This window comes from Ixodes scapularis, unplaced genomic scaffold (genome assembly GCF_016920785.2).
Source record: "Ixodes scapularis isolate PalLabHiFi unplaced genomic scaffold, ASM1692078v2 PGA_scaffold6__148_contigs__length_123643588, whole genome shotgun sequence".
Classification (NCBI taxonomy): Eukaryota; Metazoa; Arthropoda; class Arachnida; order Ixodida; family Ixodidae; genus Ixodes; species Ixodes scapularis.
This window is the reverse complement of record NW_024609881.1, coordinates 56,368,236-56,393,235: the sequence shown is the minus strand read 5'-3', so window position 1 is coordinate 56,393,235 and position 25,000 is coordinate 56,368,236. Positions and strand designations below refer to the sequence as shown.

Here is a 25,000-nt window from a genome sequence, read left to right as displayed (position 1 = left end):
AGATTACTTGCGATGATCTTTCCGCATGCCCCCAGGAATAAGTCAGACAATTGCGGCGCTACCCGAGACCCAATACATACTCCACTCTTTTGCACATATTGTTGATCTTGAAAGTCTACTACAGTGGAAGTCAAATATACACCTAATAGTTCCAAGAAGCTGCTCACACTTAGTCCAGCAGTATTCTGAAACGCTGTAGATCCCTGCTCCTCGATGGTGGATCGGAGAATTGCCATGAGTCTTCTGTGTGGGATTGAGTAATACATATCTTGGATATCGATGGAAAATCCAGATGTGACGCTTTCTCCATTCTTCTTAAGATATTCAATTAAATGTTCCGAATTCTTAATTCTGTACGGATCGTCAGATTCTATCAAGGACAACTGTTTCGCCAGGAACGTCGACAAATGGACTTGCCAGGTTCCTCTTTCCGACACAATGGCCCGAAACGGTATGCCTTCCTTATGTGTTTTTGCTGAGAAAAAAACTTGCAGGTGTCCCTTCTTCGTTTTCTTTATTTTTGTGCTGAGGCTGTTAAGCTCGTTGTTATCAAGTAGCTTCAGGGCTGCTGGTTTAGACTTCTTGCTTCTTTTTTCTTCCACATGAATGAAGTTCTTAGCCATTGCAGCAGAAGCTTTTTCTTCGTATGCGTCTGAATCTAAGACCACAAATCCGCCTTCCTTATCAGAAACACAGAGCTTAAGATCTTTGCTGATTAGCTCATGTACTGTGGTACCAAAGCTCCTATTTGCTTTTGCTGAGCTTCTTTGGCTTGCGATGCAGTCAATCCCTTCACTGATTATGCTTGAAGCGCTCTCATCTTGAGCCTTGGATGCGATGTTTCTGACCAAGGCAACCTTGTCAATGGGCTGTAGCCGTGGTGGTAGAGCAAACTTCGGCCCTTGTTCTAGTATGTTTCTCGCCTTATTTGAGATACTGATATCTCCGATGACTTGAAGGGCCTGTATTTTTGGATGTTCCTTGTCCTTCCTTGCCAGGTGCTCCTTGAAATATGGGAGATACTGTGTTGTCCACATGGTCTCTGTTGAATGCCTTGCGATAGTCAGGTGGTTAATAAAAACATTGTAGTGGGGACACTTGGCACGTAGAAAATCTGTGAGAAGACGTTGTTGTCGCCAAGTCTCTGACCTGAGGATCTTGCTTACTCGCATAGCATGTCCCTGCGACGGAGCTATAAGGCCGAAGACTTGCCTTACATCATCTATATACAAGTATGTACCAACAAGCTCCACTATCAACCGTTACTCAAGTTTGCATATTCTACAGATATAGGAATAAATATTTAAAAAAAAATCAATGAAACCATTCTTACAAACATATTAGACCACACCTCAAACAATACCTTAGAGAAGTGTAAATAATCTAAGAGTAGCAGCAAAAGCATGATCCAGTGTGCATTATTCTGCAAAACATAGAGTTAGCTGTTCAGAAAAAGTGAAATAAGGTTCACCATTAGGAAGACCTGCCTCTTGATTACTGCTGGCAAGCAATTATTCTCTACTCCCCAATACCTTTGTATGATGACAAGAAGTGGCATTTGCACGAGAGGCTCAAGAGCAATGCCAAAGAGTCTGGATCTGTGTGCAGAATCTTTACGGCTTAGCAAACGGGCATTCCGACTGAACCTCCTCGAATATTCCTGGCACTCAAAAGGTCTATTGCAGCCAGTACCTTTTTGCAAATGCACTTAGGGTTTGTCAACCTCATGTGTTGGCATATGCCTGATGAGGAAAGACTGTTTATAAAAAAAACTGTTCAGGAAAGACTGTTTATAAAGCAAAGGCTTTAGAGTTTAGAGCATTGCATGCACTCAGGCATACTATGTATATTTAGAATAAAATGGCATACAAAACTGCACGAGTGAAAGAATTATATAAACATACAAAAGCATGGCAAGCTTAACTTATAAGCTAACCATTAGGCATTCCGCACATGTGCATCTGATTCTGGTGGATCAGACTCTTACTCTGAGCAGTTTCCGGGGCATTCTTTGCACTTGTAAGGAATTTCACCACTGTGAGTTCGATTATGGTGGGTGAAACTCCTATTGTGGGCAAAACCTTCAGGACAGAGCTTGCATTTAAATGGCTTTCACCGCGTTCGATTACGGCCTCTGAGATGTGAATTCCGTGCAAAGGCTCAGGATCAAAGCTTGCACATATAAGGTTTGTCAACACTGTGTGTTCAATTTTGGTGGCTCAAAAGGGAACAAAATGCTTGGGAACAGATTTCGCACTTGTATGACTTACAGTCAAGCCCGTTTCCAACGAACAGCAGGAAACGCTACGATCAGTTCGATATAGCAAAAACCACTTACAAGGAACTTGCACGATGCGTTCGTTGTAAGGCGAGAGCTTCTCTTTCTCATCTCTTCGCTTCCATCTTGAAACAAAACGCTAAAACGTTTTTGTTTGTTTTTTTGCACGCGTGCAGAGTTTTTTTTTTTAGCTTATCTCCCCTTCTGAATCACTTCTCTTCGTAGGCAACCGCTTTGGGATGAAGTTTTTGTTCTTTTTTTTGTGCATGCATGCAGTGTTTTTTTAGCTCTCTCCCCTTCTGAATCCCTTCTCTTTGTCAATTTTGTTCTCGGCTTGAGCTTTTAGAACTTTCCTTCTTTCCTAGATTTTTTTTTTTTTTTTGGGGGGGGGGGGGGTGGAAGGGACAGGTTAGAAGAAGATTGTTTGCACAATTTCGGAAGCCTTCACGGGGGAAAAATGTTTGATATAGCCAATATATTGTTTGTTATAAAAAGTACTTTTTACAGTCGACTCTCATTAATTCAAACTCTCTTAATTCAAACTTGCGGATAATTCAAACTAACATGCAGGTCCCATCCTATGCGTCTGTATGGGAGGAAACTCCTGGTAATTCAAACTTTGCTTTATTCAAACAAATTTTCAGTCCCCCTCGAGTTTGAATTAACGAGATTCGACTGTACATGCATTTTTATTTAAATTTTCTGTGAGTTCGATATCGACAATAGTTTGCTGTACGTGGGTTTGTTCTAAACGGGTTTCACTGTATCATCTGTGTGTGTTTAATTGTAGTCGGTCAGATATCTATTCTGAACAAGGGATCGGGGGCACAGCTTCCATTTATATGGTTTTTTTGCCAGTGTGTGTTCGACTGTAGTAAATCAGAAATCTATTCTGAGAAAAGTCCTGTGGGCAAACCTTGCACTTAAATACCTTTTCACTGTGTCTTTAGTTATGATCTCTCAGATGTGATTCCCAAATAAAGACTCTGGAATCACATCTTGCACTGGAATGGCTTTTTTCCTGCGTGTTTTATATTATGCTTGGTCAGTAGGAAATCATTAGCAAAGCCTCGAGGGCACAGCTTGCATTTATAAGGTGTGTCACCCGTGTGCTCTCGATTATCGAAGGTCGGAAGGGAAAGCCAGCACTTTGGAGCAAAGCTTGCACTTAAATCGCTTTTCACCAGTCAAAAGTCAAATTGGACGTTTTAGTGATTTATACAGCGTAAGGTTGGTCTGCCAGTAGGGGCGATAATGGTTTACACTGTAGATGAGCAATTTTGCCAGTGCAGTACAACCGCTAGCCTGGCGTCTTTAATGTGCACCACGCAGTAGTGATACACGACCGCACGCCGGTACGATGCTCATCCAGATCGAAACGGGCAGGGGTGGGGCTCGAACCCAGGACCCCTGGGATCTGTAGCGCGAGCTTTCGCTCCACGCGCGTCGAGCTGGGTCTGCGCTTCAGCCCACTCGGCCACCGATCCCCCCTTTTCACCAGTGTTTGTTCGATAATGACTGGACAGATGAATTTTCCCAGGAAAGCTTGGGGGAATAGCTTGCCCTTATGTTTTTTTCTCCTCTGTGTTTTGTGGCAGAGCAGACTAAGTGTGAGCAAAGGCTTGGGGGCACATCTTGCACTTGTGAGGTTTTTCACCAGTGAGTGATTATGGAGGGTCAGAAGGGAATTATGAGCAAACACTTGGGAGTGGAGCATGCACTTGAATGGCTTTTTCCATGTGTGGGTTCAGTTGTGGCAAAGCAGACTGCTATTGTGGGCAAAGCCATGGAAGTACAGCTTGCACTTAAATGGCTTTTCATCAGTGTATAATATTGCGATTCCTGAGACAAGAATTCCGAGAAGAGGCTCGGGAGCAAAGTTGCACTTAAATGACCTTTCACCTGTGTGTTTTACTGTGATGAGACAGACCACTATTGTAACCAAAGGCTTGGGGGCACAGCTGGCATTTATATGGCTTTTCACCAGAGTGTGCTATATTATGACTCCTGAGTTGAGAACTTTGAGTAAAGGCTCGGGGGCAAAGCTTGCACTTAAATGGCTTTTCACCTGTGTGTGTTCTAATGTGATGATTTAGGCCACTCTTGTGAGAAAAGGCTTGGGGGCACAGCTTGCACTTAAATGCCTTTTCACCGGAGTGTATTATAATATGACTCTGGAGATGAGACTTCCGAGCAAAGGCTCGGGGGCAAAGGTTGCATTTAAATGGCTTTTCACCTGTGTGCTTTTGACTGTGATGAGACAAACTGGTTTTGTAAGCAAAGGCTTGGGGGCACAGCTCACACTTAAATGGCTTTTCACCTGTGTGTACTCGATTATGAGTGATCAGGAGGCAATTCTTAGCAAAGGCTTTAGGACACAGCTTGCACTTATAAGGCTTTTCACTAGTGTGTGTTAGATTATGGCTTGTCAGAGTGGAATTGTGCTCAAAAACTAGGGGGCACAGCTTGCACTTGAACAACTTATCACCCTTGTGCTCTTGAGTTTTGCTGGGCGCTTTAGACTCCGATCCAAACATGGAAGGATGCTGGGACTTGAATTGTTCATCACCATGGACAACCAGGTGGCTCACAATCCCACGATTATCTCTGGTGACATAAGTGCAGGAACAGCATCCAAACCAGATGTCCTCGGTGGCTTTCAGTGGGCAGCTCATCTCTCCCAAAAGTGAAGCTCCCTCACCTACAAGGCTTCATGTGTATTAGTACACAAAAGAAAAGCACAACCGACATTGTCAGATGTTTTAGAAATAAGCAGCTGAGTGGTTTAATTTCTTTTTGCTTTCTTAGTTCTGCTTAAGGAAGTACTGAAGAGGAGCTGGCTCTATTAAGTGTTTTATTAGTGTGAAACCACATAAACCTCCTTAAAGGGCCACTGAAAAAAAAATTTTTTTTTAAAGAGTGGGTGGCACATTAGATGTCAAAAAATAAATTTTATGCGAAAAACGTTTTTTAGAGCAATAGTGACAGCGTGAGATTTATTTTAAATTCTGCGTGGAAAGTTCATGACGTCTCAGAATGGTCTACACTCTTATCACCTCAACGTGATGGCCAAGCCGATCCACCTTTCCTCCAAGCACCCAAAATGGCAAAAGAGAAAACAAGCGAAAAGGTGATTACCAACTAAATCGCGTCTCGTGCCGTCAATATTGTTCTAAAATTTTTTTTCCGCATAAAATTAATTATTTTTATTTGTGTGTCCCATTCAGGCTGTTTAGAAAACATTTTTCACTTTTGTGAGGCGATTTATTATGGTAAGATTGTGATGGCACAGGCGAGCTGTCCCCGACACTGATTATGGCGTCAGAAGGCAACCTAATCAATATTTCACTACTCATCTATTTTCAATAAAGTAAAAAAAAGCAACTGCTCGAAACCAAAACCGGACTAGGGAGGAAGAAATATAGAAGAAAAAATACTGAAAATCGCATAGTGCAACTTTTTTTCTTTTTAAATCAACATATTTGCAGCTTTTTAAAAGTCACAAAAAATGGGTATTACATTTTTTGTCCATTTCTAGCATTGAGTGTGTGCCTTCAATGGCCCACGACTTTGATTATCCTTGGTGGTTGTGTCTCAACCATTGAAAATGGCACGTGACCATGGAGAAGAGAGTGAGCGCGGCTCGAACCGGCCAATTCTCAATCAACAATTTTCGGACAGAAAAAAAAAATTTCGAGAAGAAAATTGCGTTCTGGGTAGTTGGGCTCCAATGTCATGCACAAATAAAAACCATGTCGAGCATAAATACGCTGTCAGTGTCCCTTTAAGACTTAAGGCCCGTTCACACACTTGCGTTCGGAGCGACCACTACGCTTACGAACAAATGCAACCGGTTGTAACGAGTTGCCATAGCAACAAAGTGCCGAAGGGCCGTTTCGTTTGTCTTCGTTCACAACGCAAGAAGCTGAGCGGGGCTGAACGTTTTCGCTACGTTCGGGAACCAAGAGAGCGAACCACACCGACAGACCAATCACAGGTCGAGGAAAGCTTGGCCACGCGTGTTGCATGTTGGTCGTGTCGGTCGAGGTTCCTTCTATCTGCAAACATAGCTTCGGCGCTGATCGTTGACGTGGTCGACATGGTGGAAGCTCATCGCTCTGTGTAAAAGCGCTATGCTTGACTGTGAATTCTCGTTGTGTGTCGGTGTGATAACCGAGCATGTATTAGAAGGGAAGATCCATCTACTTGTGCGGTGATGTCGTGGCGGCTCTCTCAAGACAGCAAAGACGCCCGTGCCGTCGTGTTTGTTTACTTTGACTACAGTGGTGCTTTCTTAGCATTTGTGTACCCGAACATCACCTGGATTTCTTCTTTTTCGCATTTGATGTGTGTGCTCAAGTTCAAGGTATTACTGGTGCCTACAGTATGAAGGATGAGAATTTTCATGCGTTTTCATTACCCAAGAAAAGTGATTAGTGTTAGCAATCCTGAATGCTCGCAACATGTAAGTGATCACAAAATCATTTTTCTATGTTGCTTTATCACTGCTAAGAATACATTGTCTTTTGTAATCATAGAAATGGCACGTGGTGGCGAGATTTGTAGTACTGGCAAAGTCGTGTATTAAAGTCGTGATCGTCCAAGACGGTGCACTGCATCTTTTTCTTTTGTTTTATTTTCATCCACCCCACCCTGCAAGCCTATCCTAAAAAAATATTAAGAAAGCTTGAGGCTATAGAAAACTGTCTGTTTATTTTCTGTTACACCAGTGAGTGGCAGCACGTCCCCTTCTTTTTAGAGGCATCGATGAAACAGCTTACGGCGGTGTAGAAGTGGTCGCCGTGCTGACGACCCGCTGCGCTTGCTGCAGTGGTTGCAGCTGTATGTACGCACGGCGCAGAGCGTCGTTCCAATCACTCCGATCACAACGTACGCAGTCGTAGTTATTGCGTTCGTTTAGGCTTTATTTTTTAACATAAATGCTGTTTTCTTCAAAGTGATAGCCTTTACAACCAAATCTGCATATGAACGCCCGCCCCCGAGACTTCGCCCATCCAGACTTTTGGGTTGAATATCCATAACAAAATTCACAAACCTTACCCACCGATTCCTGCTGCATGTCGATCACGCAATGTCTGACAAGTATCTAATCAGCAGTGCAATCTCCAGTACCGGTAAGTGTGACAAGCATGTTCACAACGGGTTCTCTCGTCTTTATCGCACATCGACACACGAATCTGCTGTCCACAATCCGTGGCATCCATTCCCGTGATATGCAAGTTTGCAGCTCATTGCCCCATTTTTGTCCGTCCGATATCAATTCCTCTGGTGTGCGAGTTTGCAGTGGTTCCCAGCATGCTTATCGCACTGTGAAACGCAAATCTGCTTTGCCCACAATCTGCAATATCCGTTCTTGCAATATGTGAGTTAGTAGCGCGATCCTGCGGTTTTGTCCAGGATCTGCAAGCACAATATTAGTAGCAATGACACCCGTGTTTGTAGCGAGTTCTTAAGCCTGTTATTCAGTACCTTTGCCTGTTCCCGCAGCATACAATTTGCATCCGTCTCCTCATATCTCAACCTATAAGTCATGGTCCTCAATAACCCTGTCTTTGCCTCAGACAGCAACCAATTTCATACATATAAATACCCCTAGACAGGGGTAAAAAAAAAAAGACTTGGCAATGTCTCGAATTTGAGACGTCGTGTTGTCCTTTTTTTATCTTCTTCTGCCTTTTTTTTCTTGTCTTGGTGTCTTATAGGTATGACTGTAAACCAGCTAGCCTGCACGATTACCTTTATTTCAGAACCTATTTGTTTCTGAATTGTTAAAAGTTTATTTTCTTAATCTTAGCCTTTATGCATTGTAGGCCAGTAACCACGAGTCTCAACCGTGCCCTCCAATACAGACGAGAAAGCCCGACCACGAGTCTGGCACACGTTTCGATTCGGGAGCTTGTTTTGTGCGCTCTCCAGCAGATTGCAGTGCTACCCCTAATGCTTAGCCTTCTTCACAAGTCTTTGTTGTTTGTTTCATATTTCTCACCAAGAAAAAACTCCATTTCCCCACCGCCCTAAAAAAAAAATTTAAAAAAGACAGACGTTTGCAACCTTGGAGAGAAATGACACAACGTTAATGTGGAGGTCTTTAGCCAATGGAAAAACACAGGAACTTCTGTTGGCAAGAAACAAACGCTCCAACATTTTCTGTGATGAGTCCTACTACCTCAATAATGCCTCAAACACTTTATTTAAAACTGGCAGTTTGCATAAAAGTTCAAGGAAATATTCACTTAGCCTCCAGATATTGTTCGTTGCTCTCCACCATCCTGAATGTTTTCAAGAGTACAACATGCTTAAGAACTATTGATTGGACACATCCGATGGCCAGGAATATATTGTATGAGTAACAAACTACATCTGGAGAATAATATGTTTTCTCTAATGGTAAAGTAAAATACAAATTTTTATCAAAATTTTGAGGCACATTTTATGAAAAAAAACAAAATTGGGATGCAATGGCTGACTTTTTATCCTGTTCTTTTGTTCCCAATATTAGCCCAGAGCCAAGCAGAAAGCCTTTTCCTCTAGGTTGTCTTCATCTTCCCAAGCAATAGGAACTCAAAATTTCCATTGCCCATTACTCTTTCCCCGCTCCCCTGAACTTCTCTAAAAATTCAATCAAGCTCCCTGCCTTCCTCCCCTCGAAGCCCAACCCACATCACCATGCACACCTTCACGTGGGCTTCACGGAGGACACGTCCCTGGTGGGGGATCAACAAATCAGCACAAACCCCTAGGAGTCCGTGAAATGCTGAAGAAGCTTTGCTCTAGACTATAACTGCCTGTAGCCTAGTCATTGCCAATGTCCTCTGTTTATGAAAGAGGTTGAAATGAAAGACTTACCACAACTTGAGGACTGAATCGGTTCCATTTGAATTGCTGTCTGCGGTCAGGCTCGTAAGCAGGCTCGCAAGATCACAAAGGATGCAGGGGACCACTTGAGATGACTAGGACCGAATGCAAAGAGCAATGAAAGTAATAAGAAGAAAGTGAACACACCTTCCAAGTGCATCAAGCTAGCTAGACAGCTGTGGTAATAGCAAACAGGAGTCACACCAAGAATATGTCCATCTTGAGATAACAATGACGGATTGATAAGGAAATGGAATGCTTGTATGCCTATAGCAATAGGTGGTAGCTTGAGTTGCCTGACATAAAGTTGGAAGGTATGTTAACAAAATCTGTTTCTTTTTTTTGCTGCCACATTGCCAGTGCACTAAATGTCCAAACAGTAAAGAGGTTGCGACTCACAAAAGGTAAAATCTGAGATAACTTTGCCGCTGGAACCCATTAGTTTTCTTTATATTTTTGTAAAATTTGTCTCAGGCTTTAGCTTTATGAATAAATCTGATTGAACAGCAGTGCCCTCAGATCCACCCATCCAGAAAAGCCGCCATGTTCCTCTTTACACAAAATGTTTCGAGTGTTGCTTAATGGTTTAGATAAAGAAGCATTTATATACCGGCCATTTCTGCAAATACTTTCAAACATTCCCCCAAAACGGATGATTAAGAAAACAAGAAACTCCTTTGAGAAACAAACTGCCAGCCACGACGGATGTCAGGGATTACAAAAATGCAGTATTTAGCAAAATAATGACCTAAACCTTCCTTAATAACTTTCAAAGTAGTAAAAATAAACATATCGCATGAATTGGAAGCTTGCTGAGCGTCACCAAAATCCCCAAAATTAGACGAATTCAGGAAAACTGAAACCATGTGTAAAGCATGAGGGTGTGCTAAAGTTTTCACTCGTGCAGCAGGCAGAAGGAGGCCGGCGGTGCGAAAACGAATGATCTTGTTATCATCCACATTTTGGCATTGCTAGCTTTCTGCCTGCTGTACAAATGGAAGCTATAGTGCCGCCCCACACTTTGCAAATGCTGTCTTCCTGAAATAGACCAATTTAGATTCCAATGATGCTCAGCAAGTTTCTAGTCAGCAACTTTTTTTTCACTACTTAAAAAGATAATTAGTAAATCTTAGGTAATTACTTTGCTAATTAATGTGTCCCCCGACGTTCCCTGTGGCTAACAGTTCGTTCCCGAAAATAATTCTTTTTTTCAGCGTCAAGAGCCGTCGGACGTGCCGTCGGATGGCACCCTTGCGGAGCGTTCAGCGTCCGACGGCCCTTTACGCCCGCATTCAAATGCCGTCCTATCGAGCAAATGCCGTCCTTTAGTAAAGAATGTCTTGCTTCTGGAAGTTTGTAGCTGAAATTACTATAGCCACTTTCGCTGTACTTTTTTTTGCGCATTAAATTTGCTAATTACGTGTGTACTCAGATTCCATAAAACTTTCTTCATAACAAATAATATGCCACCACTGAAGAATGTGATTTAAACTAAAATGTATTTTAAATCACCATCGCAACATTCGAGACAGTGCAACTTCAGCAAACTTGAGAAGATTGCGCACCTGTATTGCGCAGGCATAAACATACATAAGAAAGCAGGCTGCTCAGTGATTTCCCCACACACACCCTAGGGCGGTGTACACCCCCCCTTTGTTTTTCTGAAGGTACCCCCTTAATTCGCAACGACTCCTCTATTCTCAATGCCCCTCGCCCCTAACCCCCCCCCCCTCCCCTAAAAATTTACACCCCCCTAATTTCAATTCCTGGGGAAACCCCTGAGGCTGCTGACTCCTGTAGCACGTTTGTCTCGCTCGCGCTTTGTGTTAAAACAAATCGTCGGCGAGCGGCCGATGGAACCATGTCAGAATAAGCGTGACTTCTGCTTAACCCTTTCGAACAGCACTTAAAGGAGCTGTGCAACAGTTTCAGTGCTTTGCTTAAATAATTTGGGAATTGCTGTCTCGACCTTTCTGAAGTAAAGAACAAAAAACCGCTTTCGCCTGCATGTCCTAGTTTTTATTTTAAAAATGGACAAAGATTGAGGTTTTCGGCACCTCTCAACTCCTTCCCCAGCTTCCGAGTCACGTGCGCCGTGACGTCAAAGGGGGTGGCGCGGGGTTCCGGTGATGGTCTCTTTCTAGAGCCATCAGTGAGCAGCACGAACTCATCCGCTCGCGATTGCGTGACCACATGCTGGCGGGCGCAGTGCAAACAATATGGTGAAAGGAGGAAAGTCTCATCCGGGTCCGGCCATACTCGTCCGGCCCTGCCCCCTCCCCCTCCGGCTTCTGGCGGCTGTTCCGCTGTTCGCGGTAGCAGATAGAGCTGATGGTTTTGTGGACCTAGGATAGATGGCGCCACTAAAACTCCATATAATAAAAGTTTTGTCGACGATACCAGGTTTTTGACGCATTTATATTTATGTTGGAACGACAAGATTTATAGAAAAGTTACCTATTATCGAGCAGGTATTCGCACAAGTTGCTATTTTCCTACAAGACCCCCATTGACGTCATGCCGCGTGTTTCTCATGGCCGCTGCACACAACTACAGGTCGAGGAATATTCTAATTTTTGCCTGGCGATTATGCGGCAGAATCGCAACATTTTGATGGAAGGTGTGTTTTCTGTTCTGTGTTTGGGTGACCTTGTGGTTGTGAGTATATAAGGATGTGGGACTAAATAAATCTTTTAGCTGCGTTTGAGACGTTCTCTTCTTCACTTGTCTCTTTCCCTTCTACTTTTAAAGGGGTACGGAAACATAAATTGAAATATTCAAATTTCGTTCGGAAATGAGTCAAGCATGACGGATAATAACCGTAAATCATAATCACACGTTTGTATTTTGAACAATTGGCTATATTTTTCGTTCCAAACGGTGCACTCGAGCAAGCGCTCGAAGAGAAGCGAGCGGAGATCGCGATGCGTCATGGTTTGTCCGGCGCAAACAAAAACAGAAAGATTTCCCGCGTTCCTGGAGTAGCAAGGCAGGCGTGGTTATGAGCTTTGCCCTTGGTGGCGTTGTCAGCGTTGTGGTGGTGTCAATAGCATCAGCGCGTTACAACCTAGCCGCTCAAAGTACCTGTGGGGTGACGAGCCTGTGGCTGGCCCAAGGAGCACGTAGCTTCCACAACACTGTCAGCTTAGGGCTGAACGGGGTGTGGAAAGCAACTTTTGTTCGAGTTTTGAGCGACGGGCTAATCTTCTAGGGGGAGAATGGCCCCAAGTAGCACAGAATTGGCCAATCATTGACTAATGGCTGGCAATGGTCCTTGGCCAAGAGGCCAGACAGTGGCTAGAGACTGGCCGGTGACTGGCCTTTATCTGGCCATCAGCCATCGGCCAAGCATTGGCCGATGAATGGCCACTCTCTGGCCACTGGCCAAAAGACCATCGCCAGACACTGGCCATTCCTTGGCCAAAATCCGTGCTGCTTGGGGCTGTTTCCGGTTGCATGAACGAGGCTCCGAGAAAGAAGGGAGTCCTTCCTTTCCGTCTTCTTGGACCGTTTGGTACAATGCGCGATTTGTGAGTTCAGGAGGAAAGCTAAGAAGGAAAACGTTGAAATGCCAAAGGGCGGTGCTGCTCCGAAGGAATCTGCTACGTCACGACTACGTAGCCGTTTCCGCAACGTTTCTGACTACCTCCCAAATAGGCTCCGCATGCATCCACCAGGTGCACATTGAAAGATTGTTTATTTACTTTAAAATTAGTTTTCTGGTGCTTTTCAACGGAAGACTGGTGTTTTTGAGGTTAGGGTGCAACATGCAACACATTAAAGCTAGAAAATGAGCGCTGAAATTTCGTTTCCCTACCCCTTTAAGTCTGTTTCTACCCCAGTCTCGGGTTAAGTTCCATCATGGTAAATATCCACCAGCTTGTCTGTACTTTAACCGTTTTTTCATTAATAGTATTTTTTTCTTTTTTTCCCAATTATTGAAGGAAATTGAGGAAGTATTTGCAGAAACCAGTGACATACTTTGGAAGACGCTGAATCCGCATCGCTGTATCAGGTCTCATGCCAGCAGGGGAAAAGACACTGGGATACGGGGTTGAGACTTTAGGCCGGTGCCACGCGGGAGGGAGCCCCGATTTTCCTGTCCCCAGCTGTGCTAGTTATGTTTACTTCATTCAATTTTTGTTAGATATTTCCGCCAATATTGCAACCTCCTCTTTGTGACTAATTTTCCCCTTTATTCTATTTTCGCCAGCAAAACCCAGCGCCTCCGCCAAATCCGTTACCCATTTACCTGCGAGCCTGTTCTCTCCTTTAATAAATTTGGGTCCATATCACATGAGCGAATGACATTTTAGCGAACAGCGACATTTGAGCGAATGGTCGTTTTAGCGAATAACCGGGGCGCGCGTTAACCCATCCGCGGCGCTGCGCTTTACGCCGCTTCGCGGCGACAGTCTGCGGCGGCTCATTACAAAAATGTGAACCCATTTGGGCCACCCGAAAACGCCGCTTCGCGGCGTCCGACTATTCGCTAAAGTGCCATTCGGTGAAACGTGGGCGTTCGCTAAAACGTCATTCGATCAAGTGAGTGCCTCTCCGCGAAAAGTGGCCATGGTAGCAGTCCGTCACATGAAGTCAAGGCCGTGAGCAGGTCCTTGTGAAGTTTATTTCAATGCTATCGCCCAACGCACCAAACGATTCAGCCTTGACAACAGTACCTGTTTGTTGAATAGGAAGTCAACAAGTCCGTGAAGGCTAAACGCAACACCTACCTCACTTTCACATACGAACAAACCGCTACCGCCGCTACCGCAAACTTGTGATTTGCAATCCTAAATCAGTGATGGATCAATGAACAAGGCAGAAGCTTAAGCCTCTGAATCGGGTGGCGACTCGCGCCACCTACTCTATATAAATAAATATATAAACTAGGGATGTCGCGAACCACCCTAGGTTCAATTTCGAAAGGTTTCGATATTTTCGAAGCGAACTGAGGTTCGATTTCGAAAAATTTCGATATTTTCGTACCAACCGACGTTCGAATTCAAAAACTTCGCAACTTTCGATCACAGTGGAGTTTCGAATTCGAGGAAGCTTTCACGGTTTCTAAAATTTCGGATTCGAATATTTCGAATATTTTTTTTTTACTTCAGGTTCGATAAATTCGAAGATTTCGAAATTCTTTGGAAATAAAATTCGAAAACTTCGAATTTTTATACACCAACTCAATGTTTACAAACAAACCGGAGCGCCCCTAGCGGGCGCCACCGGCGCCGCGCATGCGCCATGGGGGTGTGGGCAAGAAGCTCGCAGTCACCCATAAAGGGGTATTCACACGAGGGAGAAATCCCGGGGATTTCTCCCTGGCACGCGAGCATCACGAGACGAAAACGCGAGGCTTTTGCACATCGCAAAGCCTGACGTTTTCGTCGTGCGATGCGGTTGCCGGGGAGAAATCTCCGGGATTTCTCCCTCGTGTGAATACCCCTTAAACAAACCATTGAAATGCGATGTTGTCGGCGTCGGTGTGAGTCCCCGCCAGGGTGTAAGATAGACAGGTGGGGAAACGAGAACCAAATGAGCAACCGCATTGTGTCCCCCTCGGTTTTCTCTTTTTCTGTGGTGCCATCTATGTGGAGCACCGCGAACTCTCACACCGGGTGGGTGACCGGTGGCGACCAACTAAACTGACGGAAATGGTTTCTCGTGGATTTTCAGTGGAGGACTGTCGTAATCTCGGTTTGTTTTGCGCACTCCCCCATAGAGTTCCATGCAAATCCGATTCCGATTTTTTTCTTCTCGCCGCAGCGCCATCTGTCGCAAATCGGCGGTACTTGCAAGCAGACGAGTACACAATCCGGTCACGGCGCTGCGGTAGGCTTCTATGGGTCGTTTCCCCACCTGTATCTTACACCCTGGTCCCCGCACTCTTTTTCGCGTTGGAATTGTTGATTCTACGTCCTCCTAACGATGTACGTCTGACTACTTGAGCGGCGTCAGCGAAATTAACGAGGCTCGTTACACCGCAAAACTTCGCGTGAACAATCCGACATGCGGCGATTCATTCCGCGTGGACGCCGCAGAATGTACGCTAAAGCCTGATTCACATTATGAGATTTCGCTCGCAATTTCCAGTAGCGACGTCGCTCGGACTGCAAAAGTGTGAACCGTAGCTGAGATGGTCGACGTCGATACTGAAAATCGCAAGCAGAATCTAACCAAGTGAATCAGGCATAACAAGTCGGTGATGGCCACTGGTAACAATGGTCAACATCTCCTTGTATCCACTGTTTACGTCGAGCCTGCTTACCAACCTTCAAACTTAAGTCTTTTGAGGGCTGCACTTACTTCTTATCGCAAGTACCGGGCCCACATTTGGTCTACGGGCCGGTGTCCTCTAAAAGAGCAGACGACAATCAGAAACGTTTCAAAAAGCAGACGACAGTTCGAACGATCAGGCGACCGTTTGAACTTGAAGACGCGCTGAACGTAGTCCGGAGGTGGTCCGTACAACTTTACCGTTTTCCGGCGTTCATTTTGGAACAAAACAAATAAATCTGATAGCCAGAAGTATCCGTGAATTCAACCCAAAATGCTTCCCGCCCAAGCCTGCATCACGCAGTAGTGATCACACGAACACACTGTTTTCCGAGACTCATCCAGTTCGAAATGGCCAGGGGCGGGCAGGAGGTTGAGACTCAGAAAAACATTGAAGCGACCTGGCAAACAACCTCGCCACCCCTTGCACGCTGGTAGTAATCCGATCGAACGCACCCCGAGTGACGCTGGCATATAGGAAGTTAAGTTTGTAATTGTCCTGGAGGTTTATTTTCTGGGACGGAGGAATCGCCTCGCAAAAAGCCGACACAACTCTAGGTCGAGGAGCGTTCTACCATACAAGTGGCGTCGGAAGAGGAAAAACGGGGGAAAGAGAGTAGTGGGGGGGGGGGGAGGGTTCAGCCCCTTCCCCCCCTTCCAGATATTTCGGACTGTTAAAGAAAACAATACGGGGAAAGAGGGCGTGGTCGAGCTTATTTTAATCTGAAATTATTTATGCATATGTATAGCTACTTTCGCTCTTCACTGCATAAAAGATCACGTAGATGGTCATTGTTAGAAACTTGTTGTCAGGAGGCACTCCTCGTCACATGCTTAGTGGTTCGGAAGTTCAAAGCTATGTCTTTTCAACCTAAATACCTCTGCCAATAATTAAGAAAAAAAAAAAAGAATAAATGCAGAGATAAAAAGCTGGAGAGAAAAAAAAAATATCAAGAGTTCGCCAGAAGTGTTGAATTCTTGCATATTCAGAGGTTCAGAACTTCGAAACAAGTTTCTTTTACCAAAATGTGCACAGGCTAAAAGAAACACGTCCCAGGAACGTGAAGCGAAAAAAAAAAAAAGTTTTCTTTTAATGACGTGCTGAACTTGAACACAATTAGAAATCTTCTCCGATGAGTTAATTTATTCCTTAACGTGAAAAAACAATAAATATATTATTTTGTATTCTGCAGTAGGCAATGATATGTACTCTCTATGGTGTTAATTTAAATGCGATACCTCAAACAACTTAGACGAAAATAAATATCAAGTTTAGGGCACTTACCTAGGCTATACATATATCATTCTTAAAAGGTATAACATCTCTACCATAAATAGCTTCGGCTACAGTGCGCTTCAAATCTTGCACAAACGATAATCGTCAAAAACCCGTTGTCCTTCCTCGCCCCTTCGGGAATTTATTTCTTTAAAACTAAGCATGCCAGAACATTGAAATAAACGGCATTGTCTTTCGTAAGGAAAGCAGCACCGCGTGTAAAAGTTTCTAGAAAAAACAATACGAATGTACCTTACTACTTGAAATCAAATGAAACTGTCCGCCAATCTTTCAAAGTTCGACGAACATCAAACTTTTACCCTAAAAGTTCGAAGTTCGTCGAACTTCTGACTTTTCAGGATTCAAAAGTTCGAAACTTTTCGAATTCTCTTGATAAATAAGTTCGAAAGTTCCAAATTCATCGAATTTTTTGGTCAGTCAAGTTCGGAAGTTCGACAAGCATCGAACTTTGCAGCGCAATAAGTTCGAAAGTTCGAAAAAGATCGAATTTTCTAGCGTAATAAGTTCGACGGTTCGAAAAGCGTCGAACTTCTTAGCTTAACAAGTTCGAAAATTCGACTTCCGTCGAATTTTACGATATAGACAATTCGAAAAATCGAAATCTTTCAAACCTTTCGAACCGCTTGATTCGATCATCGAAACTTCGATTCGAAAAAAGTTTGCAGCATACCTAATATAAACCACTTTTTATTTTTGTTAGGCGGTGGTTTGCTTCAACAATGCAGCGTAAACGCGAAACGTTTGACGGAGGCGCTTAAAATTAAAAGGTTTGTCGTTTCCTCAATTTATGCAACCAGTCAGACAACCTCCGCCCAACTACCTCCACATTCTGCAAGTCTTATCTTTCCTACACGTTCATGGCCTTACTAACCAGTCTCGCCTTCAGTAATTTCATGCAGGGTAGAGTTAGTGAAGTTGAGGGAAGCGACTACCCAGAAAACTACTTGTTGCTGGCCTAGTTGGTGATGACTGTTTTGAACCATGGTTAAAGGCCGACATACAACCTCGGTTTTCTGCAGGGAAGATAATCCTCTTAGGAAAAGAGGATGTTGGCGAAAGTGGAAACCGCGAAGTGTACGTCGGCCTTTAAAAGTGCTAAAAGGACAAAGGCAAGCGCGGGCGCGAAATTCGTGTGCTCACCCGTATGCAGGCCAGCTTTAATTCAACCAATTGTTTAGACTATTGTCGGCAGAATGTGGCAGAGGCCATCCTACAAAAAGTAAAAGGCCGCACAACCAGGAAAGTGGCGCAGTCGACACAGCAACATGAGGCCCGAGGTCATACCGTACGTACGCAAAATGTCGCATAACCTCAAGAAGGTTGCGAACAGGTAAGGAGTGCCTCTCGTGTTTTCAGCGCCAAAGAAACTCGGCCAACTTTGCCTTTGAATTGCCAGTGAAAGCAAAAACGAATGAGGATGTGGCACGAAGCACACCATGGCCGTATATCGAATGCGTCACGTGGTCGTGTATGAAACCCCCCTAACAATGGAACAAATGGCAAGGTACGACCTTTTGAGAAGCACATTTGTGCACGCACTGCAGGGCCTGCAAAAGCGAGCCACGTTTCGGTGACACCAAGATTCTAGGTAGTAGCAAGAATCAAAGGGCACACAAACTGCAAGGGGCATACTTTATCAGGAAGAGGGGGCCTCAATGCGTCAGCGACACGTCGCCCTAGTAGTACAGAATGCTAGGCAACGTTTCTGGAATGTGACCTGCTAATCTTACACACATGTGGCCGACGTCCGAAAATTCCATATTTCTAGAATCTTACCTGAAAACATTGTACTAAAGTCAATAGCAAATGTTCGCAATATGTTACTTTCTTCAATGTTACTACAACGTGATTAATATTGCATACATGTGGCTAATATCCAAAAATTCTATATTACTGGAATGTTACCACATTGCACTAACATCGCAGAAAACATTTGCCAGATGTTATATTTCTTTGGTGATAACTGATTCTATGGGATCTTAGCAACCCAGAAATCTGAAAATTATGCTCGTGTGACGTCTATTTCCCCACTAAAAATGTGATCAAAGGTCGTGCCACACCCCTTTCCGAGCGGAAAAATCTGGAGCATAGAACCAAGCAAAGACGCCGGTGGTGCCTCCGCTTGCCACCGGCGCCTCCGCCGAATCCTGTGCTCCAGATTTTTTTGTTCAGAAAGGGAAGTGACACAAACTTCTATCACATTTTTAGTAGGGAAATAGACGTCGTACAGGCACAATTTTTCTATTTCTGGGAAGCTAAGATCCCGTAGAATAAGTTATCATCAAGAGCAGACAATCTCCGAAACGTCTATAGTGCACCTTTAAGTATAATATTGCCTAGACATCATGTCAATGTTTTCTGGAAAGGTATTGATGTCATGCGCCATCTACAGACATGCAAAATCAGACACGCTTTGCACATAATTTATCGCAGCAATGTGCCAATTTAGTCTCTTTTGAAAGCTCTTAACGTCTGCTAAACGGCTAAAGTTTGGTGGCCTATGTCTGTCCTCGGAAACGATTTGTTAATGCACGTTCAACGGTTTAAGACTAGGAACTTTCAAAAGTGGCTAAACGTGCCAAATCTGATGTATAGGCAAAACATGTCCGATTTTGCAAGTCTCAGTAGAGAACACTTAACATATGGAAGCTGTCCACTGTTACTTGTCTCCGAGTTGTCTTGATACTCAAGTTGATGATGTAACTGTTGAGCACCCCTAGTATCAATGCATAATGGCAACAGTATATCAGTACCTGAAAGATTAATAATAATGCAAAAGTATCTTTTAGAAATGATAGGCTGAAAAATGAAGTAGTAGGTATGAAATATGAAGAGCAATAAATATCTCACTGAACTTCAGCTCAAAAGCTAGCAGCTAATCTAAACACCTGCATATTCAGATGTATTTTCAAATGTATTGGACTGTTTTTCAAAATATCGTTAAGAAAATTTCTTTATACAAGTATATAGTGTAACATGCTACAGCAGCGACCACTTGTAGCTTCCTCTTCCTTCCCATCATGCTGTATTGTTGAGCCAGTGTCGAGCAAACACTGTTTCAATACCACGCGTGTGGCATCCTGCACCGATGAACTCCATAAAGTGCAGGGTGTTCAATCTTGAAAAAGAATTCGGAATAAATTTCACATCCTGCCGTCGCCCACAATAAGCTTCTCACGATTGGTAATCTCCTCCTCCCCACTCCCCTCTCCAGAATTTGTTCTGCTAATCTGGAAACAGCGGTGGTGCGACTTGTCCTGCCCATTCTTAACCTGCAACAGATTACACTATAGGCCAGAAGTAGTCTTCATCGACCGCACCATTTACTGAATATTGCGGTGTACCTGAAAGTAACTTTGTTTAGTTTACTGTGTAGCCAGCACTGCTAATGTAATGATTATTGAAGTTTAGAGTCAAATTGCCAGGGTCAAGCAGTCACCTTCTGGAAGCTACTCGAGCAGCGAGAATGAAAAAGCCGCGACTGGGCAAGCACAGAGGCCTTGAGTCACCGGCCCTTGTGTCACTGGAACAGTCCGTACACTCTCTTTTGTTTTAGCTACAGATACAACTTCCACTGTTCAAACTTTTCATTTGTTGTTAATTCATCCGCCAATTTTATTCGCGGCATTATATGTTGGATTTTGGAGCGCCAAAAGGCCTTCATTCATACTTGGGATGATACACTAAACTTGTTAGGCCTACTTGCAGAACACCTGCAGATAGAGTAATCAATAAAGTGCTACCCCAACTTGTCCCAGGCGATCAGCACGCTCAGGCTAAACGAGAGCATGAAGCATTTTGGCAATGAAGCGGCCCAGGGACACTGGGAGGATCAATTATCGCCAATGAAGACTAGAGCAAGCGATAGAGATTTGATATAGCATTGCACATCTGTCCCCGAATTCGATAAAGATAGTCCCAGCTGAAATGGTCCCTGTCAAAATGGCCTCGGACAAAATGGTCCCAAATGCGAACCAGGGCAAAATGGTTGCAGTAACTATTGTGGCATATAGGTTGCTTGCTCTCGGGGGTTAGTCGACTGCCCGTACCCGATGCAAATTGAACATACAGAAAATTGTTACAGCCAGAGATAGTCAATGGTCACCTCTAGATGGCCTTGTCATGAAAAACAAACTTGGCGAAGCCAAGTAAATACAGCAAAAGATACGTGCTCAGCAGCAATGCCACCACAATGGTTGCTCATACTAAAGCAGTAATACTGCTAATAATAATGTGCAGTGAAAGGATACTCTTAGTCTTTTGTTTACACACTGAAACTGCTTGCTTGAAGAAAGGTATTTGCTATGCAAAAAAAAATCAACCATAGGCTCAAAAAAGCGGAAGCAAAGTTTGCAGTCTTCATTTCAGGTGAGAAGACCAGAGGAAAGGCGATCGAAGTCAAATGCCATGCCAGCCAGCCGATGACACTAAGCAGAAAATCGGTCGAAAATGCTGTAAACAATCTGATTGAAGAGCGGCATACGTCATAGTAAACAAACGTTTGGAGGAAATTTCTTGGGTTTTACTCCGAGCCTCTTCAAAATGACTAGAATGCGAGCAATTGGTTTTAACGGCTTTGGGTTAACATCTCATATGCACAAATCCAAGTAATCAATCATAAGGCAAAAAAAAAAAAAAGCTCAACGAAGGAGCAGTTAGTCAGCTAAAGCCACGGCTCGAGTGGGGCCTCTTGACGAATATTTCAAAACCATCACCTAACGATCCAGCTTTTAGTTAACGAGTTCCACAAGATGTGCTAAAAGTACACATATTGCATAAGTAGAAATGAAGAAGTCTCTGTGAACGCTCAGTTCGATGCTGCACTTCAAATATCATACCACATATGCTTGCAGTTGCTGGATATGCTTCATCACTCGAGTACAGGTAGTTTTAACAGTACAAAAGTTTTGAAGCGCCTGTGCCGAAGAGTGCAATAAAGTCAGTTAGTTCCTCTAGACTGGCACCAAGTCTCCATCCCATATCTTTTCACAATGCAAAACAATGTCTTGACATGCATTAAAAAGAAATACTGAAAGCATGCCACCCTCTACCCAAGAATCGACACAAGAAACCACAACTCTATCTGCTGCAATATGCACATCTACTTGGCAGTCAGCCTTTCGGAGGCGAAACGGCTACAATTAGGTCCTAGTATCATGCAGAATGGCAAAGTGGGAACTTTCTAAAGAGCTAGGTGTAAACTTTTATTTATGAGAAACAGCAAAACAGAAGTCTGTTTACATATTTATCATTTGTAGATTTTGCTCGAAACAAATGAGATAAGAGTAAAATAAAAAATGACGGCAATGATTTAAGACATGCAACAAATGGATTACACAATGCAAAGATATGCATGCATTGATCAATTCAAAAGACACTTAACCCAAATAAGACTATACCGTATTTACTTGCATAATGAACACACTTCTTTTCCCGAAAAATTGACACATATTTTGAGGGTGCATTCATTATGTGGGGTAAAATTTTTGCATTTACACACTTCGCGCAAATGTCATTCTAGGTGCCAATATGACATGACAGGGTGATGAGGCACGTCCCTCCTGACGGATGGACACCCAGGGCTGGTCATGGGCTCACCACAGTAACCATGCTCTATAAATTGCAAATCTTTTTTAGGGCACTTTCAACGTGCCTTTTGCCGAAGCAAAAGCGCCCTACGAAGCTCACTCAGCACAGAAAGTGACGCGACCGTTCTTAGGCTTAACCACTTTTATTATTTCTGTCCGAAAGCGGACCACAGACAACAGCGTGTTTGTTGACATCAATGCATCTGATAGACGAAACATGTCCGGGGCTGGGATATTCCTTGACCCCAGCTTCGTTACATGTGCGCCACTCGGTTTCACGGTTGATCCCTTCCGCAACTACGCACTTGCAGGCATTACGAGAGCAATTTGGCTTGGCTTGGCTTGGCTCGACTTGACTTGACTTGGCCTGGCTGCTTGGCGGCAAAAGAAAATTGGCTTGGTGGCTAGCTAAGTTGGACATAGTTCGAGACTCGTGCAGCCGAAAATTGGAGATACGTTCATTACGCGAGGAAAAAAAAAGGTCACAATATTGATGCCCGTTGTGGGGGGTGCGTTCATTATGCGAGTAAATACGGTAGCTCAGTTTGTATTCATTGACACTTACAATCATCTGACCCATGCCAACCTGTAGAAAAAAGTATAAGAATGCTGGCCATCAAGCAAAGATAGAAACAACAATCATCTGACCCATGCCAACCTATAGAAAAAAATATAAGAATGCTGGCCATCAAGCAAAGATAGAAACAAAGTTTGCAACATGGAAACAACTGCCAAAAACAAGAACACAGAGCAGCAAAAAATTGTGACCGCCCAAGCAGTTGAGAGAGTGATAATCTGAAAGCAGGTGTCATATAAATACATTACACAGATGCCAGTGCAGGGAAAGAAGGAAAAACACATTGAGTACGGACATGGTAGTTCCAAATTCTATACACCTTTTGTTACACAGTATCAAAACTTTGTACAATGTCAATTTATAGCATCACCTGATGGGCATTGCGGTGATTCAACTAGCAATGTCCCAATCGGCAGCAGAAAGCACTGCGGTGCACACGCCCAATTGGCAATCGGTCCCCAATGAAGATAAATGCTAAAACGAGATCGTAGCACGGCAGAGGATGTCAAAATAAAAATTTTGGAAAAAGTTACTTCACACTTACTTCAATAGTAAAATCTGCAAGAGATGAAAAATCAAGTGGCGAAATTGAAACTGTCAAAGTTATTAAAAAAAAAAGAATTCTGGTCATACACTTATATCCAAGTTTCAAGTCAAAACATACAAAACAAACAAGGCCTGAAGTCAAAACATATAAAAATAATTACTATACAAAAAAATCAATGAAAACATTTTTACAAACATATTAAACCACAGCTCGAATGTGCAAATGCATGTTCGAGGTGTGGTGCAAATAATCTCGGAGTAGCAGCAAAAACATGGCCCAGTGTGCATTATTATGCAAACCATAGAGAGTTAGCTGTTCAGAAAAAGTTAAACTATGTTTACCATTTAGAAGACCTGCCTCTTGATCACTGCTGGCAAGAAATCATTCTCTACTCCCCAATACCTTTGTAGTATGACAAGCAGTGGGATTTGCACGAGAGGCTCAAGAGCAATGCCAAAAGTCTGGCTCTGTGTGCAGAATCTTTGTGGCTAAGCCAACGGGCATTTCGACTGAACATTCTCGGATATTGCTGTCACTCGAAAGGTCTATTGCTGCTAGTATCTTTATGCAAATGCACTGAGGGCTAGTCAACCACATCTGTTGGCATGCATCTGATGAGGAAGGACTACTTAGAAAATGACCAGGAAAGCTGCTGGCTTATTACTGCTGGCTTATGCGTAAAAAGCAAAGCTCATTACGCATAAGCGCATCAGTGTGGCTAGCTTAACTACTAACCTAAGCAAAGCCTTCCGAGCTTTGTACACTCTCGGGTATAATAAACTGGCATGAAATTCTGTACAAGTGGAAGAATTATACACACATTCCAAGGCATGGCAGGCTTAAGTTACGGGCTAACCATTAGGCGTCCCGCACATATGCATCTAAGTCTGGTGGATCAAACTCCTACTCTAAGCAGTTTCTGGGGCATTCTTTGCACAATCTTCACGACTGTGTGTTCGATTATGGTGGGTGAAACTCTTCTTATGGGCAAAAGCTTCAGGACAGAGCTTGCACATAAATGGCTTTCACTATATAGTGAGTTCAATTATGGTCTCTCAGATGTGAATCCCATGCAAAGGCTTGGGATAAAAACTTGCACTTACAAGGTTTTTCACCGTGTTCAGTTAGTGAGGCTCAAATCGGAACTGTGAGAAAACGCTTGGGAAAAAAGCTGGCACTTGGATAACTTATCACCTTTGTGAGTTTAATTGTTAGTCAGATATCTATTCTGAACAGAGGCTTGGGGGCACAGTTGCATTTACAAGGTGTTTCGCCAGTGTGTTCGATTGTGGTAAACCAGTAATCTATTTTGAAAAAAGGCCTGGGGCAAACCTTGCACTTAAAGGCCGACCTACAAAACCATTTTCCGCGGGAGAAGAGGTTTCCTCCTTGCCACCCAGAAAGGAGGAAACCCCTTCTCCTTTCCACGGAGACTAGCTTCCGGACCCGCCGTTTTCAGGGGAGGAGGAGGAAGGAGTGCGAGAGGGGAGGGAGCGAAGGTCACTGGGGAGCACTTTCCTACCCTGCGGAAAATGGTTCCGTAAGTCGGCCTTTAAAT

At 43.7% G+C, this 25,000-nt stretch overlaps 1 protein-coding gene across 1 annotated transcript; it reads right to left on the bottom strand.

Moving 5' to 3' along the window:
- Positions 1 to 2,970: 2,970 nt before the first annotated feature.
- LOC115331993 (zinc finger protein 525-like) lies at positions 2,971 to 13,922 on the bottom strand. Its single transcript, XM_029994269.4, has 3 exons — positions 13,834 to 13,922; positions 9,146 to 9,249; positions 2,971 to 4,979 (listed from the first exon to the last, which is right to left on the bottom strand). The coding sequence occupies exons 2-3, from the start codon at positions 9,171 to 9,173 to the stop codon at positions 4,177 to 4,179; spliced, it is 831 nt and encodes a 276-aa protein (XP_029850129.3). The 5' UTR covers positions 9,174 to 9,249; positions 13,834 to 13,922; the 3' UTR covers positions 2,971 to 4,176.
- Positions 13,923 to 25,000: the final 11,078 nt, after the last annotated feature.